This window comes from Somniosus microcephalus, chromosome 9, assembly GCF_052327205.1.
Source record: "Somniosus microcephalus isolate GS21.2 chromosome 9, FLI_Smic_1.0, whole genome shotgun sequence".
NCBI classification, from domain to species: domain Eukaryota; kingdom Metazoa; phylum Chordata; class Chondrichthyes; order Squaliformes; family Somniosidae; genus Somniosus; species Somniosus microcephalus.
Window position 1 is genome coordinate 119010944 of NC_140995.1, and position 20011 is coordinate 119030954.

At 41.1% G+C, this 20011-nt stretch overlaps 1 protein-coding gene across 4 annotated transcripts in view; it reads left to right on the plus strand.

Annotated features, from left to right (window-relative positions):
- The window catches only part of LOC147112632 (intron Large complex component GCFC2-like), a 79350-nt gene that overhangs the window by 32926 nt on the left and 26413 nt on the right, over positions 1-20011 (plus strand). For all 4 annotated transcript variants that reach the window (XM_085997092.1, XM_085997093.1, XM_085997089.1 and 1 more), the window contains 6 exons: positions 441-541; positions 1846-1964; positions 8058-8244; positions 11236-11359; positions 13952-14033; positions 14129-14244. In XM_085997092.1, the coding sequence (XP_085853218.1) occupies positions 441-541; positions 1846-1964; positions 8058-8244; positions 11236-11359; positions 13952-14033; positions 14129-14244 (729 nt within the window). The remainder of the gene's footprint in view (positions 1-440; positions 542-1845; positions 1965-8057; positions 8245-11235; positions 11360-13951; positions 14034-14128; positions 14245-20011) is intronic.

Below are 20011 nucleotides of genomic sequence, written 5' to 3' on the forward strand. Positions count from 1 at the left end.
ATGCTGCTCTGACGGTCAAGATGACATCTTGGTCTTTTACCAAGTGGAGCTAACCCAAGGATTTCATTCTACAAGTACGGCTCGATACAAAGTGGACACATTTTCCCCTGACATTTGCAGTATTGCATCATGACCCCTGCCCAACCCACTATTATTTCTCTTCTGTCCTTCAAACACTTGCAACATGCAACTTAGAAGAAACCATGGCAGGAGGGTTGGCTATCAGAGGACACAGATTTAAGGTAATTGGCAAAAGAGCCAGAAGTGAGATGAGAATTTATTTTACACAGCGAGCTATGGGGAAGGTTACATTAAAGGCACTATATAAATACAAGTTGTTGTAAGATTTTATGATTCTATGTCCACTCATATGGCCTACTACTGCTCCTATTTCCTATGTTCTTATTAACTGTGGTAATCTATGACCTTGCTAATTTCAGGTGTAAATGAAAGTGACGATGAGAGTTTAAAAAGTGAAGAAGAGGATGATGATCAGAAACTATGGGAGCAGCAACAAATTAAAAGAGTAAAATTGTTTCCGGTAAGGGTTTGATGCATTTGTATTCTGCAGCTAATTAGAACGGACTTGCTTAAAGCATCTTTCTTACCTTGTCTTACCATATGCAAATCCAAAATAAAGAGGACTAGTGAGGAGCATCCCCACTGGTCCCCTGTCCTTGCTGACCAGAACTCAGGTGAAATGATTGTCATCTTCGTGACTCTGGTTAGCATTTAGAGTTCTTAACCACACGATTTAAATGTAACAACAGTATCACTCTATTGAAAGGCTTTTTTGGGGGCCCAAGGACACAGGACTCACCAGGACTCCATGTGTATAGGTCTTCAAATCTGCTGAGGTTAACATTCTCTATTTACTGTGGCATCGTTGAGATCAAGAAGTCGCTGTATGGGGAATCTCATGTTTACCTGACCCAAGTGGACTTGTACCTTTGTGACTCCAGGCGTCCTTTATGCAATAACATAAAAAGGGCCAAATTTTATGAATTGTGGGATTCACACCCTCATGCAAACCAAACACAACCATAATGGGGCTTTCACTGGAGCCCCTAGTTGCTGTGGATTTGCTGTCACTGAGCTCCGATCAGTGATACACAAGCTAGACTCCAGAGACATGACATAACACAGCAAACAGGTTCAAGTGGCTGAGCTGAGATTCCCACTCCTCAGCGTCCCAGGGCTTACTTTGAGTCTCTCTCTCTCCTTGATGCTGAATTACATTGCACTTCAAAATATTGGAAAATACAACAAAAAAGTGTCAAAAGTGAAAATTTCCTGGGTGACGTGCCTCCAGACTTCCCTAGGAAATTTTGCATCATCAGAGCTATATTTCCAATCAAAAAAATCACACTGCAAAATGTCACTTGTGTGTACTTTACTTTTTCCCTCTATAATTGATAGCATATTGGGTACAGCTGAAGTCATGACAACTTCATGCCCTACTGCACTCCCATTATCACTGCTTTTTGAATGTCGTATGTGAGGCTATTGGGTTTCATTTTTCTCAAAAAAAACAACTGAATTGTGGAATGTCATCCCAAAATACTCGTAAAAATCTTGAACTCCAATTAAATTAAAAGTAATTTAATGAATTCAGTCACCTTGAGGCAGTGGTCTTGGTCATCAGCTTTAGTTCAGGGCTGTTTTTCAGTTGTACGTTGTTTTGAATTGTCTTTTTTAAAGTTGTCAGTCAGCGTTTCCAAGTATTGTAGGTAGGCGTGTATAGATATTATTATACATTTTGTTTAGCTGCAGAAATGGTATTGCTGTTCATCTGTTTAAAATCTAATTTTAATGCATATTTACCTCTTTTGCCCTTTTTCTCAGTCACCAGGTATTGAGACAGCTAGTCAGCCGAATACACTCATTATGAGTAGGACATTGGACACTCTGAGAAAACTGCCACCAATCAACTTGGAAACACTCAAAAAGAGATTGATCAACAGGTATGTTAAGTTTTTCTCTTTTATTTTGTAGTTAACAATTTTTTAAGGATTCACTAATATATGTTGCACATTATACTCTTCACAATTTAAAAAAAGTTTTTGCATTATCATAAATAAGCAATGAAATGATCTTAAAGGATTGGGCACATAATTCTCTCCCTTTTTTCAGCAATTTTCTGCGCTCTCCTCCTCCTCCTCTTCCCAAGACTGTGGCACCTTGCTGGGGTACAGTGACATGGGTGCCAGAACCCTGTGGTACCTCACTCGAGTAGCCATTCTTCCATCTGTGAACCAAACCTATGAACTTTCAGCAAAGATCACTGTTTAACTATTGAGAGCCAGAACCCTTGTTAATTTCCCCCTCCTTAACCCAGAGGTGCTGAGGCCAGTGCTCCCATTGTAATCAGCTTACTTGATAGATTGCAGGTTCAACGTGGGACCTTCTTGGTACATAAGGCTTTGCTATTCACTGTCTCAGCTATTCAGAAAGACTTGCATTTATATAACGGGGCAGTAATTCCTCCCCAAATGCGTGAGTACAGAAGGGGTACTCACGCGTCTGGCTGGAGGAAATGCCGGTTTTCAGCATGCACAGCGCATGCGCTGAAAACCGGCATTTCCTCTCCTCTAACCCAAGAGGTGAAGAGGCTAGCGCGTGCGCTGTAGGGGGCAGCGCGTGCGTCTTGGATTTCCTCTGTTTTGGGGGATTTGCGCATGTGTAAAGGCCTGCGGTCTTTACGCTTGTAAAAAGCACACACAAGTATTTATTTTTACAGGCAAGTGGTGTTTTAGTGCAATTTAGAATTTTTTTTTCCACAGGTTTATTATTTTAAAGAATCTACAATAAGGTAAGTTTAGTTTTAGACCCTTTTTATTAAAAATTTATTTTTTTTCAAAAAAAAAATTATTGTTTAAATTTTTTTAAACTTATTTATACTTAATTTAATGATTGGGATGTTTTTTAAAATTTTATTTAAAGTTTAAGTAGTGTTTTGGGGTGCAGTACTTTTCATGAGTTTGACAGTTCTTACACTCAAACTTATGAATGAAGTTTCCCTTCCCCCGATTGGCTGAACAGTGCTCACCTGATCCCAACCGGCACATCGCACTAACTACGCCGCTGGGTCAGGTTAGCACAGCGCGCCAACATCAGAACCGGGCCACTGACAGGAAATCCACTGCGGGCCAGGTTTCAGATGTCGGCGCGCCGGGTAAGTGCACACGCGGCAAGCCCCCGACACCAAGTTCTGGGCCAATGCCTTTCACGACCGCAGGAGGCCCCAAAGCGCTTTACAGCCAATGAATACATTTGAAGTGTAGTCACTGTTGTAATGTAAGAAATGCGGCAGCCAATTTGCACACAGCAAGGTCCAATAAACAGCAATGAGATGATGACCAGATAATCTGTTTTAGTGATGTTGGTTGAGGGATAAATGTTAGTCAGGACACCAGGCAGAACTTTCCTGCTTTTCTTTGAATCGTGCCATTGGCTCTTTTATGTGCATCTGAGAGGGCAGATAGGGCCTCGGTTTAACATCTCACCCGAATGACAGCATCTCAGACAGTGCAGCACTCCCTCATATTATGCTGTAGTGTTGGTCTAGATTATGTGCTCAAATATCTGGAATGGGACTTGAACCCACAACATTCTGACTCCGGCGAAAGTGCTACCACTGAACCAAGGCTGACAATTCACTCTTAACCAGGGCTACTTGCAACTGAGTTTTTTATATTCGTGTTCACTCGTAGTACACATTAATGGACAGAGTTCCGAGTTAAAAGTCATACTTTTCAAGGACATTTAATATGCAATTGCTAAAGATTGGAGAAACCTACCTGTCATTCATTAACCTGAAACAACTCCAGTTGTGATATTCAGAGTTGCTGTTCATTTCAGCAGAGTAAATGGTTTAGTAGACTTGCTATCAAATTAACAGTGCAAATTCTTTGTTTTAATTTTTAATTTACAATTTCCACTTTTATAGCTTTCATCTCTCCCATGTTCTTTTAGCTGAGTGGTGTAGATGAGCTAGCTGAAAATTAATCTAAGATTTCTTAGGTACATTTTCAGTAAAACATGAAGTAGCAATGACCAAATTTTTAAATTTCACTAATGTTTGCAAGGCACTTCTTTCATAGGTTCTCAGTGAAGGAAGTATAGCTTGGGTCTTGGACTTTTCATACTCGCTCTCACTAATCCTTAGGCCAGTCATATGCTGTTATGTTTTAGCTTGATAAGCGAGACAGTGCTTTTAGTCTGTTTAATTGCATTTATTTCTCGTGTGTGTGATTTTATTTTTGTTTGTAATATTTGGAATTAAAACTTGGAAGTTTATTCAGTAAAAACAGTGTGACTTCAAAAACAACTCAACTTGTGTCCAATATTTGTATTTAAAAATCAATAATGCAGCAGAATAACATACATTGATTAATTCCAGGTCGAAGGGTTAGAGCTATGAGAGATTAGCTACCCTCATGCTTGAAATGGGAAGACTGAGCGGTGATTCGGTAGAAATCCTTAATATCATATGGAGATTGGAGAATGTGGATTCCGTTAAGTTCTTCTGCGTATAAAGTTTAAGAACAAGGGATCATATTTTTGAATTAAGGACGTCAAAAAAAAAAGAGAAATATGGTTAAAACTTTGTCAGCCTACCAGCAAGAATGGTAGAACAATAAACTATGATGGGGTTCAAAAAGGATCTAGACAAGTTCCTGTAAGCAAATAGGATTCAGAATTATTAGATTTAGAAATATATCGAGGATACCTTGTGGGAAGTTGGATGGGGACCAATGATCTACTCCTGCTTGAAATTGTTAGTTTATATTGTACAATGTAATCCTAAATCTCTAATGGTTACATAACAATTTTGGCCATTGTCTAAATCTTATCAAAGTAATGAAATATACAGGAAACTTTCGTTTAACCGGAGGTTAAAAGTCCGGAAAGCTCTATCTACCGGCAAAATTCAGGAGCCATTTTCTATAAGTTTTTTTACTTCTCGTTGCTTTTTTTTTTTCCCAGTCAGGCTCTGCAAGGTCTGTAGCTAAGCAACAGCTTCAGCTAGAGATGCTTGCAGCTGCAGCCGACTGTTTTGAAGCTGTTGCTAAGCAACAGGGTTTGTTGATTCACACGGACCTGAAAAGCTCTATGTTTTAACATTAGCGCTGGTTTATACGGCAGTTTTGATCTAATGGCACCAGCTCGGTCCCGTCAGTGCCGGATACCAGAAAGTTTCCTGTATTAACCATTGTTTGTTGCTAAAGTTGGAGGCAATAAAGTTAAAGGGCAACTGTCAAAATCTCCACACATTAAGTGTAATCATATAAAATCCCTTTTTCTGCCACTGGTTACCTGCAAGTATTCTTGTAACGTTTGAAAAGAATATTCTAATCTGAATATGACAATTTTTATATTTTCTCCTGAGTTTCCCCCTTAACCAAATTCTGGGTCGTAGTTCTCAGTTGCAGCCCTTTAGTATCTTTACATAAGCAAATGCTGCTTAATACAGTTAATGGAACACACAAGTACTTTAAGTGGCAGCTTAGCTCCATGGTGGCATTCTTGCATCTGAGTCAGAAGATTGTGGGTTCAAGCCCCACTCCAGGACTTGAGCACACAATCTAGACTGACGCCAGTACAGTACTGAGGGAGTGCTGCATTGTCAGGTGCTGTTTTTCCCCACACAACTATGAAACCAAGGCCCCGGCTGTCAGTTAGAGATCCCATGACAATATTTAACCCTTAACCAACTCTATCAAAAACAGATTATCTGGTCATTTATCTCAATTGTGTTTTGCGAGACCTTGCTGTTTGTAGATTGGTTGCGGTGTTTACCTACATAATGGTGACTAAAGTTCAAAAAAGGTAACTCATTGGCTGTGAAGTGCTTTGAGACATCCTGAGGACATGAAAAGTGCAAGTTTGTTCATAATTATTTCTTTTAAAAAAAAAAAAATCAGGTGTCTTGAGAGGGTTTTTGGCATTGCTGTATTCGTGCTGGACATGGCAGAAAAATGGTTGCGGCATCTAGAAAGCACCTGTTTAATTGTTAGGTCCTGTTTCAAAATCATTTTTTTTTTATTGGTTATTCCATATCCGTGAAACTTTATTTGGCTCCATGAAATGTAATTAAGAGAAATCAAAATCCTGACTGAATATATAAAAGCTGCAAGTGAAAGAATTTTTAAAAAATAGCAAGGGAGAAAAACTACATGTGTAATAGCATTCGAATCGGATACCAAATATGGTTGCAACGTAATCCTTTTATTGTGTTCGACCAAGTCTTTGATGCACGCAATGTCTTTAAGCAGTAGACATACAGAGAAATAAACGCAATTACCCCGTTTTTCCTCTGGGTAGAGATGTAATCTTCGCCGATCCTTTTGATCCCTCCTCTCTCTACAAATTGTGAAGGAAATCTCAAGGTCTTTATGGGCCTCTTGTCACGCACACTGTCCTTGATGATTCAATGGGGCAGATTTTGCAGTCAGCGGCATACCTACGGAGTATGCAGCTGGCATCCGAATAGAATACGGACTTACCTGATGGGGACGCTCCTTCGCGAACTTGCTCTCTAATACAGCAATGCCAAAAACCCCCTCGAGACACCTGATATTAAAAAAAAAAAATGAATAAACTTGCTCTTGCGTACTCGAGGGCAGCGTAATGGCCCACGGATCCCAGGGGCACAGTGTGTGCGGAAGTGTACCTGGGATCATGTGGGCCTGGTGCTCCAATCAGTGGAAGCGCCAAGTTTCCACTTGACAGATATGTGGGAACCAGCATCAGGCATCTGCAGTTAATTGTTCAACAGGATATGATAACTGGTACACAGGGGAATAAAGTTACAGAATAAGGCGACAGAGGAGAAAGGAGAGCGCTTTTACATCTAATGGGAGGGATGCAAATTGATAGTTTTTTTTTCTTTTCATTAATTAAATTGAATAAATTGTACCGTATTTATTCAAAATATCAAATTATATTACTGCCTGTCTAAAATGGAAAAAAAACTTTTGATAAATTAAAATGCACTCCTTAAAGCATTTCCGCTATTGCTGAACCACCCTGACTGGATACAAACTTTCTTTCACCATTAACACGACTTCATTAATCATCGCAAATAGCCTGCAAAAAAACAGAAAGGTGGTTCCTTTCGCAGTGAAACAGGCTCCTCCTTTCGCAGTGAAACAGGCTCCTGCTTTCACTAACCGTTACATTTTTGTCCATAGTTGGTGGGCAATTAGCCCAACACTGTGGCAACAATGAGTATTTCCCCATCAGTGCGGATCATCTGTCAAGTCGTAACTTCACCGATCGCAAGTTCAGGATTCAGCACATGTGCAAGTGCCTCCGGATATCCCGAACCTGCGGTCAATTTCAAGGGTGGTATGACGGTGTTCTCTGAGTACTTTGTCATACCCACTGCAAAATCTGCCCCATTATGTTCTGATAAGAGTTTGTTGTGAACAAGACCCCCAGAAATGAGGTAATTCCTACAAAACACCAGATGCAAACTTGCTTACCATCTTGGCCTATTGTTCCACTTTCAATCGCTACCTTGGGCCCATTGTATTAACAAAGTTTACTCAAACAGGCACGAATCCCACATCCTGCAGTAGCTAAACGGCACAGTCAGCTAAATTGTACCCTGACGCATTAAACTCTAAAGGATCCTGGGAATTAACAACTTTAACTATTTCATTATTTTTAGCTTCAGTACAATTTCATTTATAAGTAAAAAGAAATCAAAAACCTTAATTATATGAGATTAAACCAAATCTTAATCCTATGTATATATGTATACATGAATAGGGTATCTTACAGTGGGGAAAGCAAATTACTTAATTTATTTGCCTAATATTTAATAGTTTATACTTTGGCCATGGGATGTTTTTCTTTCGTATGCAGTCTCTACAGATGTGAAAAGAATGTGACTTTTGGAACAATGAAATAAAAACCGAACTTGGGAAATAGAAGTCACGTTTAAAATGTTTTCTCTCTTGGGTGCTGACTGCTATGCATTTGTAGTATTTTCTGTTTCTATCTCACTCCAGTACTGGCTTGTTAACTGTTCAGTATCTTTTCCTCAGATTGGAGTCTCTGCGAGAAGTTTACCGCTCACATCTCCGAGAGCATGAGAAGATCCAGGTGTCAGCTGAGAGTTCACGATGCACAATTGAACACTTGGAAGACACTTCTGACTCTGGACATCGCTACAAATTTTATCAAGAAATGCGAACCTATATTCAAAATCTGATCAACTGCTTCAATGAAAAGGTACAAGAATAAAAAAAAAAGGGCTTGTACTTTATGATTGATCTATTTGTTCAGGGCTTTGAGTCCAAATTACTTAGTAACTAACTAATTAAGTTTCGGACCTAAGCCTATTAACTAGTTTACCTTTCACTATTCTACTTTCACTCTTCTCTACATCCAAGCTAATGGCATGGACACTTTTGGAGTACAGATGAGCGAGAGTTCATAAGATCTTGATTACCTGGCCCGTATTGTTAGATTGGCTTTTAAAATAAATGAGTGTGGATTCATTTTGCAGCGTAACTAAAACTTAGAGATCAGCTGAGTCTTTGCATGTAGATTGGTTAATTGGGTTAGCTCCTCCCCACCAAACTTGATTAGTGCTGCATATGAATAAAAGGAGTCAACAGTAAACCAGGCTCTTAATTTCGATTAATCAGTTAACTTCCTGCTTTTTGTTGGCGATTTAAAAAAAAACGTAGTGCTACATTTTGTAAATATTCAAATTTATTACTACCGTAAAATGTTCTATCGCACTTGGTCACTTCAAGAAAAGTTGCTATATTTAGTTTATCAAATTCACATAACAATACACAGGCCTTGTGTGTCATGATTAGACCTTCCAGGCAGATGCAGTCAGAATCTGCAGAGGAAATTGTCTAACTGAATCCGAGTCCTTGGAGCTAGTTAAATTACTAAAAGTTGGCTAACCTAAAAAGCGCTACAAGCCAATTGTTACATTATTTAGTTAACACAGTGCTCCTACTAAGGACAGATTTTTTTTTTTTAAACCATCTGTTGTTGCCATAATTTAACTTGAAAATAAGGTAAAAAGCAACCTTTGTACAACTGCACATGGCCAACAAAATAGCATAGATATTAGGGAAGCGATTGATCGATTAAATATCTAAGATGTGGGTTTTTAGCATTCTGATAAAAAGAAATTGTTAACTCTGTTCAATTTGTCAAAAAATGTGACATCTGGTGGGAAGAATTGCTCTGGCTGCTGTGTGCAGTGACATCTATAAATACATTTATATATCACTACACTCAATGACCTGAACAATTCTTTGCTCCCTCCCCCCATGTGAGCTTACCGTTATGTAAAAGTATCTCAGCATAAATATATTTTATGTACTTTGATTATTACTTAATCACTCCTAAAGCAATATTGAGGGTGTTGTAGTGTGGTGTAGGCTCTGTTTCTGCTCCACTACATTCCCAGTCTCAGCTGTGATGCTATTGGGAGGGGAAATTGCAGGGAGTCATCACTGGGCACTGGTCATGTATGTTGAGTACTGCTGAAATGCAGTATTGCCAGGAGAATCTGTGTGAAGATAAGTAGATGGACTTTCTTCCACCTTTGTCCTGAAATGTGCTAAACTGTTACGTTTAGCTTCTTATCAAGCGTATTGTCTTTTTTTGTAACTTTAATAATCTGGAAATGACTACACAGAATCAGCTACATAAAATTTAGACCCTATTGTTTGTAAAAACTGAAATCCCTTCATGGATTAAGAAACTGTTTTGTGCTAACCAGTTAATGTACTGCAGTGGGTTTTACACGGACAACTATTCAAACTAGTTTTAACACGAGATTAACTGTAAAGACATTGTTGGATAAGTCATTGTGTTCTTCCCCTGCTCCATGTACTGTCCCCCAACTAAGCAATATGCAAAACAAAAGCAATATACTGCGGATGTTGGAAATCTGAAATAAAAACGGAAAATGCTGGAACTACTCAGCAGGTCAGGCAGCATCTGTGGAGAGAGAAACAGAATTAACGTTTCAGGTCGATGATCTTTCATCGGAACTGGGCAATACACTGATAGAACTAAGCAATAAGCAGACAACCTGCTTCCAGGTGTCTCCTTTTTGAAACCAACTATAAAGAAGTGTGCAAGAGCAGTCAGGTATGACGTGTTCTAATTCCCCATCTCTGTGAAGAAGCATCTAGTCTTTGGCATTCAACTCCCTTAACAACGCAACTTGATTTGGGCAACGGTAGGACCAAACCCAATGTAAGGATTTGGGTTGTTTTGCTATTCGACAAATTTTATCTGGCAGCTGAGCTTGAAATGCTAATGTATGGGAGTCTGCAGACTGGAGGAAGTAAGTGAATTCATTATCTCTCTGGCTGACTCATCAGGGGATATTCTTGGGAGGAAGGCAGTTAATGTCTCAACAATGACACCTATGAGGTAAAAAGCTTCTTTTGGCAAAAACACACTGTTCTAGATGGTCAATTTTAGTTCAAATCGCTTGTGAAGTTAAATTTTGTGAGGTTGACCTAGGAATCACATCAGAAAATTTTGCAGGTTACTGGATTGCATAGGAAAAACCTTCTAAAGAGGATATTGTAATCCCTTTTAAAATGATTCTGGCGTTACTGTTTTCTAAGGATTTGTACCATCAGTATTTTGCTTTATCTTAATCTGCATATTACTTTACTTGCAAATAAGTCTTAGTTTTAGCCTGAATTTGATGGTCTCACATGGTGGTATTTACCACTTCTTAGGGTAAACAGAAGAATGTGATGGGCATCCTTCATGGTTTTTGGTGCAATATGTAGTAGTTAAGGGGTAATTGTTAGTTTTTGGCACGCTGTCCATATCACACCATTTGACACGGTGCAGGATTCAGTTCATAGCAGACTCAATTTGCTGATGGAAACTGCTTTTTTGCTGCAAAGATTCATTAAAAGCTTAAACCATAACTCTCGGATTCTACCATTCCGTAGTGCAGCAATTTAGAGCACTGCATTGCTGCTTTCAAAATATAAATTGCAGAAAATAGAAATGATGGCTATTAGTGGGGTTTGTGTTTTAAACACCCGGTAGTAAAACCTGTACCCTACACTAGGAAGCACAGATTGTATGCATTAGAACAACAGTTGACAGCGAAGGTTATGACCATAAAATACAGTAAACAGTGCAGCAGAAACATTGTGCTATGTAGCTTGCACTGAGGTGGAGAGGAAAGACAACATTAATAGAAGTTATTTCTTTTAGATATGTGTCATTGATGAACTAGAATCCGAAATGCATCAGCTACTGGGGCAGCAGGCAAGAAATCTTTTGCAACGCAGACAGGATGATGTTCAAGATGAATCAACTGATGTTTGGCAACTTTCAAGTTAGTGTATTCTTTAATAGTTAATCTCATGATTCCTCCTTTCTCCTTGTAAGCCTTACTTTTCTTTTTGCTGATCTTTCAATCCGCCTTTACAATTGAAATTTAATTGTGATGGTTACTTTCAATAACCTTCAGCCGAACCATTTAATCCATAGTGGGTTATCAGTTCTATATATTTACAACAAATTGTGAAAAATTTTAACATTCTGGACTGGGGGATAACATTTGAATGCAAGGCATTAAGCCACATTTATAATTTTAATTCTGTGCATTTGTTTATTTTAATGCAATACGCTAGTAGAGTTAGCCACAGATTGCTGAGTTATAGAGGCATAAACTGGAAATATTTAATTTAAAAATGCATTGGCCCGGAATATGCGGTCAGCGGCGAAGCAAAGGCGTTGGCCGCTGGCTCCAAAGTAAGCTTCGCACAAAGGTCTCGTGATCTTTGTGTCGAGAATTTTGGGTTTTCCGACGCATAATTCAAATCAACGGAAGTTAATGGAGATTCCCAACGAAGAACTGCTTTGACGTCAACAAGCTGACTGAGCAGCCAATAAAAATGCAGAATTCTCAGACATCGAACCAGGAAGTGGGTAAGCTTCTAAAATTCTAACTTTTAAAAAATGTTAGAGAGAGCAAAACAAAAACTGGGGCTCTCACATGGGGAAAAGGCAAACCTGAAATGAAGACGAAAAAACTAGTTTCTTAAAAATGATAAATTTGACACGGCACAAAATTAAAATTAGTTTTTCGGGGCCATAACCTTTGTTTAGCAGTTAATACGCTGTTAAAACCCCAGTTACACCTTATCCAAAAGGATCTAACTTTTAATGAGGTACTTAACAGTGTAATTTGCATTAAAATAAACAAATGCACAGAATTAAAATCACAAACGTGGCTTTATGCTTTGCATTCAAATGTTATCCCCCAATTTCTGGAGTTGTACTGAAATGTTAACATTTTTCAGAGGTCCCAGCGGATTGGAAAACCGCAAATGTAACGCCCCTATTGAAGAAAGGAGGGAAGCAAAAAGTAGGAAACTATAGGCCAGTTAGCCCAACATCTGTCATTGGGAAAATGCTGGAATCCATTATTAAGGAAGTAATAGCAGGACATTTAGAAAATCATAATACAATCAAGCAGAATCAACATGGTTTTATGAAAGGGTAATCGTGTTTGACATTTACTAAAGTTCTTTGAGGACGTAACGAGCAGGGTGGATAAAGGGAAACCAGTAGATGTAGGGTATTTGGATTTCCAGAAGGCATTCGATAAGTTGCCACATAAAAGGTTACTGCATAAGATAAGAGCTCACGGAGTTGGGGGTAATATATTAGCATGGATAGAGGATTGGCTAACTAACAGAAAACAAAGAGTCGGGATAAATGGATCATTTTCCGGTTGGCAAACTGTAACTAGTGGGGTGCCACAGGGATCAGTGCTGGGGCCTCAACTATTTACAATCTATATTAATGACGTGGATGAAGGGACCGAATGTACTGTTGCCATATTTGCTGACGATACAAAGATAGGTGGGAAAGCAAGTTGTGAGGAGGACACAAAGAATCTCCAAAGGGATATAGATAGGCTAAGTGAGTGGGCAAAAATTTGGCAGATGGAGTATAATGTGGGAAAATGTGAGGTTATCCACTTTGGTAGGAAAAATAAAAAAGCAAATTATTATTTAAATGGAGAGACTACATAATGCTGCGGTACAGAGGGATCTGGGGGTCCTCGTACATGAAACACAAAAAGTCAGCATGCAGGTACAGCAAGTAACTAGGAAGGCAAATGGAATGTTGGCCTTTATTGCAAGGTGGATGGAGTATAACAGTAGGGAAGTCTTGCTACAACTGTACAGGGTGCCCGTGAGACCACACCTGGAGTACTGCGTGCTGTTTTGGTCTCCTTATTTAAAGAGAGATATACTTGCATTAGAAGCAGTTCAGAGAAGGTTCACGAGGTTAATTCCTGAGATGAAGGGGTTGTCTTATGAGGAAAGGTTGAACAGGTTGTGCTTGTACTCATTAGAGTTTAGAAGAATGAGAGGTGATCTTATTGAAACATATAAGATTCTGAGGGGGCTTGACCGGGTAGATGCAGGGAGGATGTTTCCCCTTGTGGGGGAATCTAGAATTAGGGGGCACAGTTTCAGGATAAGGGGTCGCCCATTTAAAACGGAGATGAGGAGGAATTTCTTCTCTGAGGGTCGTGAATCTTTGGAATTCCCTACCCCAGAGAGCTGTGGAGGCGGAGTCATTGCATATATTCAAGGCGGAGATAGACAGATATTTGAGCTACAGGGGAGTCGAGCATTTTGGGGAACGGGCGAGAAAGTGGCGTTGAGGCCAAGCTCAGATCAGCCATGATCTTATTGAATGGCGGGGCAGGCTCGAGGGGCTGAATGGCCTACTCCTGCTCCTATTTCTTATGTTCTTATCAGGGCTGCAAATTCTGGGCCATTATTGTTTAACTATGTGGCTAGTGATGTCACGGAAGTAGTTGTGATAATGGGTATTAATTACTGAGGTTCCTCTGAATGATTCATTAAGGTATAAGTGGTTCCAATATAATGGCTCATTTCTGCAGACAAAACTGATGCCAGCAGTGGGAGCGACACAGACTGTGTCAAAGCAAAACAGCGGCGCATTGAAAAGCGAGAGGCGAGAAGGTAATGAAACTGGAACTCTGGGCACACTTTCAATTTTGATCGGAACGTATTTGTTGAAACAAAATTAATTTTAACTATACTCTTTTCCAACATAGGGCTCATAGAGAACGGTTGCGAAAGGTAGCTGGAAAGGAAGCAGACCATCACAAAGGTCTGTCCAGTGATGATGAAGTAGCTCCAACCGATATGTCTGATTTCCATGAGAAAGAAGGTACGGCGACATTCTACTTTCTTCTTCTCCGCACTCTTCTTGTACTACAAAATCTGATGGATAAGTTGCACTCCCCTTTCTTACTCGCCATTTCAATAAAATCTGGTAATGCATATATTCAAGAAGGGGGCTAGAATCTTTCCCCGTCTAGCCTATAGAAACATAGAAGATAGGAGCAGAAGTAGGCCATTCGGCCCCTCGAGCCTGCTCCGCCATTCAATGCGATCATGGCTGATCATCCAAGTTCAGTAGCCGGTCCCTGCTTTATCCCCATACCCCTAGATCCCTTTAGCCTTAAGAAATATATCCAACTCCTTCTTGAATATATTTAATGTATTGGCCTCAACTGCCTTCTGAGGTAAAGAATTCCACAGGTTCACCACTCTCTGGGTGAAGAAATTCCTCCTCATCTCTGTCCTAAATGGCTTACCCCTTTATCTTTAGACTGTGACCCCTGGTTCTGGACTCCCCGACCATCGGGAACATCCTTCCTGCATCTAGTCTGTCCAGTCCTGTCAGAATTTTATAAGTTTCAATGAGATCCCCTCTCATTCTTCTAAACTACAGTGAGTACAAGCCCAATCGTCCCAATCTCTCCTCATACGTCATTCCTGCCATCCCAGGTATCAGCCTGGTGAATCTTTGCTGAACTCCTTCCATGGCAAGAATATCCTTCGTCAGATAAGGCGACCAAAACTGCACACAATACTCAAGATGTGGTCTCACCAAGGCCCTGTACAACTGCAGCAAGACATCCTTGTTCCTGTACTCAAACCCTCTCGCTACGAAGGCCAACATCCCATTTGCCTTCTTAACTGCCTGCTGCACCTGCATGCTTACCTTCAGCGACTGGTGCACAAGGACACCCAGGTCTCGTTGCACTTCCCCTTCTCCCAATCTATTGCCGTTCAGATAATAATCTGCCTTCCTGTTTTTGCCACCAAAGTGGATAACCTCACATTTATCCACGTTATATTGCATCTGCCATGCTTCTGTCCAATCACCCAACCTGTCCGAATCATCCTGCAGTTTCTCGGCATCCTCCTCACAGCACACACGCCCACCCAGCTTTGTGTCGTCTGCAAATTTGGAGATATTACATCTAGTTCCCTTGTCTAGATCATTAATATATATTGTGAATAGCTGGGGTCCAAGGACCGATCCCTGCGGTACCCCACTAGTCACTGCCTGCCACTCGGAAAAAGACCCGTTTATTCCAACTCGTTGCTTTCTATCTGCCAACTAGTTCTCTATCCAAGTCAATACCTTGCCCCCAATCCCATGTGCCTTAACTTTACACGCTAATCTCTTATGCAGGACCTTATCGAAAGCCTTCTGAAAGTCCAAATACACCACATCCACTGGTTCTCCCTTATCTATTTTACTAGTTGATATAGAATTAATTGGTGCCTGAGCGGACTAAGTGATATACAAAGTCGACGCGTACCCAACTTAACACTCTGCTTTAAATAAACCGGACACAGACACCAAGCAAAGGAGAACAGTATTTATTATACTAGAGCTCTGGGAGAAGCGCTAACACCTTATGGATGTGATCGCCAAACTTCTCAATTTTGCAATAGCAGCCATTTAAAAACAGTAAGAAGTCACACAACACCAGGTTATAGTCCAACAGCTTTATTTGAAATCACAAGCTGAAATCACAAGTTTCCCTGACTGACCTGTTTGGACACCATTCACACCTTTGACTGCTGTGATTATCTCTCTGCCGAGGTGTGATAAATGGCAGTTGGAAAGGTTACCTGTAAACATCTGACATGATTCTCTGACTATATAAGCTGTGTCTTTATGCATTTCTCCACTTCACCTGAAGAAGGAGCAGCGCTCCGAAAGCTTGTGATTTCAAATAAAGCTGTTGGACTATAACCTGGTGTTGTGTGACTTCTTACATTTGTCCACCCCAGTCCAACTCCGGCATCTCCACACCATTTAAAAACAGGAAAGATACCATATTACATTTGACCAATCGGGCACTTTAGCATTCTTTAACTTTGGCCAATCCAATAGCTTAGCAACCCTTAATCACATTCTATCAAAAACAAGTTGATCATATTATTATACCGTTAGCAAACAACTTAATTATATTACTGTTCTGTGCAAGTGACATCACACGTTTGGTGTAAGCAGATCAAGTCAGCTGCCTGTTGTGCCAGTGTCTGCAAAATGTTAATGAATGTCCAGAATTTCAGCAGGCACTACGGTGCCATTTTAAAATTTCCTCCAACAGCCGTCCTTTTGGTCCTGGAGCACGATCCTCTTGCTCCCAGATGACCATCGTTCTTCGTTTCTTCACAGGGTTGGTTTACAACCACTGACTCGTCTCGTGAGAACCGGCCGTTCCGGCCACGTCATCATACGTTTCTTCTTCTTCACCCATATTTCTGGGCAGGAGGTCGGTGTATTCTTTGACAGAAGCTACTGGCAGCACAGCTTTCACAGCAGTTTGACCGCACATTTTAATGATACTCAATGCACAGCACAGCAGTATACATATCACAACCATGATCAATATCATTTGCACTAGCCACGCACCCCAGCCTGATCCTCCCAGTAACCAATCAAACCATCTGCCTCCAATATTGGATTGATGGAGCAAAGCTACTTGTTTTTGAATATGGTCCGCTAGGTTGGTAATATTTTCAGAACTGTCTGGGATGTATGTACAGCATTCTGCTCCGATCATGGCACATGTACCTCCCTGTGCAGCTAGTAGGTAATCTAGTGCCATTCTATTTTGTAGGGCGACAGTTCTTAGGGCTACCATTTCGGCACTCATCTCTCTCAGGGATTCAGCTGTGTCATTGGCTACTCCCTCAATTATGGTTGCCAATAACCATATTTCTTGAGAAGTAAACATTATTCCAGCCGTGGGGAACATAGCTCCTAGTACCACCTGCCAGGTGGGAAGTTCTCTTTTAGTACGACTATGCTTGTGGTGGTCTTTCAATTTATGTGGTGTATATATGGTACTACATACCCCAAATAGCATGATCCTGCCCAATTCTCTGGTAGCCAGGGGTATGCTCTATGACCGCATATGAAGTATGTCCCATTATAGGCTGTCATTATCTGTCCCGGTTGTTCAGGGTTTATGTTGGCGCGGAAGACGGTAAAACCCATCTGGTTTGTCAGTATTTGTTCGCCTGGTCCCATTCCATGGTTTATTATTGGTCAAATTCATCAAATTGGTGGTATTGAACCACCAGCTTTCCATGGAATTTCCTGCATTATATGTGGTAAAATTTTGTATACAATGACCTTTCCCCACATCAATTCTGATCCCTTCAGTCTGTTCTGTGCCGCGCTCCCAACATATTTCCCCGATCGGCTGGCCCTTTCCTGACGTATTGGTAAGAACTAAAAAGGGGGGTTCTTTTGTATAATTATATGTTGGCTTATACCATTCTTTAAAATTTTCTAACGAATATCCTCCCCCCCGGAACTCATTCCTTAGGCTAGTCTATTTCTGTTCCCAGGTTTTTCCGAAGGTGGATAAAGTGGTATTTTTCTGTTTCGTATGATTTCTATTAATTATCCATTCTGCCATATCTGTGAGGTTCAAGGGTATTGGCCGCAAGGGTATCCCTCCTTTCGCATGAGTGGGAGTATGGCTACATACCCAACAGGCATCTATCCCACTCCATTTGGCATACTTATATGACATATATAAAAACGTATTTACATGCAATCCCCGTTTTCTACGCGGTTCTGTCGCCGTATCTCCCGTGACAATACGTATCAACGCAACTATACACAGTAACTTATACATGTTTTTGATGCAATATTCTTCTTCCAGTTATTGCCGAAGGGGTCTCTTTTTTCTGTGGAACAGATTCAGAACAGTGGGGGTAATTATTCACGTTCATGTCCTTTATATAACTTCAACTGAGTCCAATGTTTCCATATGCCCTTTCCCCTTATGTCCAGACAGGCACAGGTGTCTCCACTAATTATAATTTCATACGGCCCATTCCATTTCGGTGCAAACCCTGGTTTTCCTGGTAGGACCTTTAGCATCACCCTACTCCCTGCGGAAGGGACCTGGGGTGTTATGGTGGGATCATCATCCTGTTTTTCCTGATTATCACAGAAATCACAGAAACCCCACAGTGCAGATAGAGGCCATTTCAGCCCATCGAGCCTGCACCGATACATATCCCACCCGATCCCCGTAACCCCTACACCAACACATATCCCACCCTATCCCTCTAACCCCACGTATTTAATCCCCCTAACACTAAGGGTCAATTTATCATAGCCAATCAACCTAACCCGCACATCTTGGGACTGTGGGAGGAAACCGGAGCACCCGGAGAAAACCCACGCAAACACGGGGAGAATGTGCAAACTCCACACAGACAGTCGCCCGAGGCTGGATTTGAACCCGGGTCTCTGGCGCTGAGAGGCAACAGTGCTAACCACTATGCCACGTTTTTTCGCATTCCCTTAAGTTGGGAACTTAATTCCCTTACAAATCGTTTTAATTTATCCTTTAATGGGCCGACATCGGCTCCACCTGTTATGATGCCTTCTGGTAATTGCATCGCTCGTCCTGTCATTAGTTCATAAGGGGTTAATTGTGGTAAACCACTTTTGTCGTTCACTATCGTTACACTATAGTTATCACTGTTATATCGTTACTCTATGGTTATCACTGTTCACACTGTTGTATCACTATACGAGGTCGCCTCTTGTCACGCTGTTATACCTGGGCTGACCACTGCTGACTCCGCCCATGGCTCCACCTACCTGCCCAGGTATAAAGGTGGTCGACTGGCTGGTATTCCTCCTTGTTGGATCCGATCACCCACGAGGGTGGGCTCTGTTATTTAGCCAATAAAAACCTATAGTTACTTTCTTAACTCGTCGCTTTTCATTGGATGAATTGATAGGTATATCATTAATCCTGTAGTTCTGTTTGCCATAGCACGCAACTTCATCAGAATGATGGGCAGGACTTCTGTCCATGTTTTTCCCGATGTTTCCATGGCCTTTGCTAGGCTATTTTTAAGCGTTCTGTTCATCCTCTCTACCATCCCCGAGCTCTGGGGTGGTAGGGTATGTGGAATTTTTGTTTAATTCCCATTAACTGACATGTTAATTTCATTATACTTCCAGTGAAGTGTGTTCCTTGGTCTGAATCTATTTGCACCGGCAATCCCCACCGAGGGATTACTTCTGCTAATATTCTGGCTACCGTCAGGGCAGTGCAGTTTCTAGTAGGGTATGCCTCCACCCATCGGGTAAACTGATCAATTATTACTAAACAATAGGTTTTCCCGCGAGAATTTGGAAGGGGTCCCGTGAAGTCAATCTGCAATTGCTCCCACGGTCCCTTTGGCCTTGGTTGGTGTCCCATCTTAATTTTGATGGGTTTTCCCGGGTTATGTTGGGCACAAGTGAGGCACCTTTGGCAATACCTCGCTATGTCTCGTCCCATTCCCTTCCACCACCATTCCTTACTAATAATCCCCGTCATGGCTTCCTTGCCCGAGTGGGCAAGCCCATGGTTGATCTCCAACAGCGTCTGTTGTATACATTCTGGGGCGACAACCTTACCTTCCTTTCTCCATACTTTATCCGTTCCTTTGATGGCACCCTGTGCTTCCCACTTACTCTTTTCCTGATCCGTGGAGTCCTCGTGTAACTCTGCTAAGCTCACCTCATCTTCCTCTTTATATAAGGCGGCTATGGGTGCTTCTATCATTGTTCTAAAGCGTCTTGCGCTGCCTGATCTGCTGCTTGG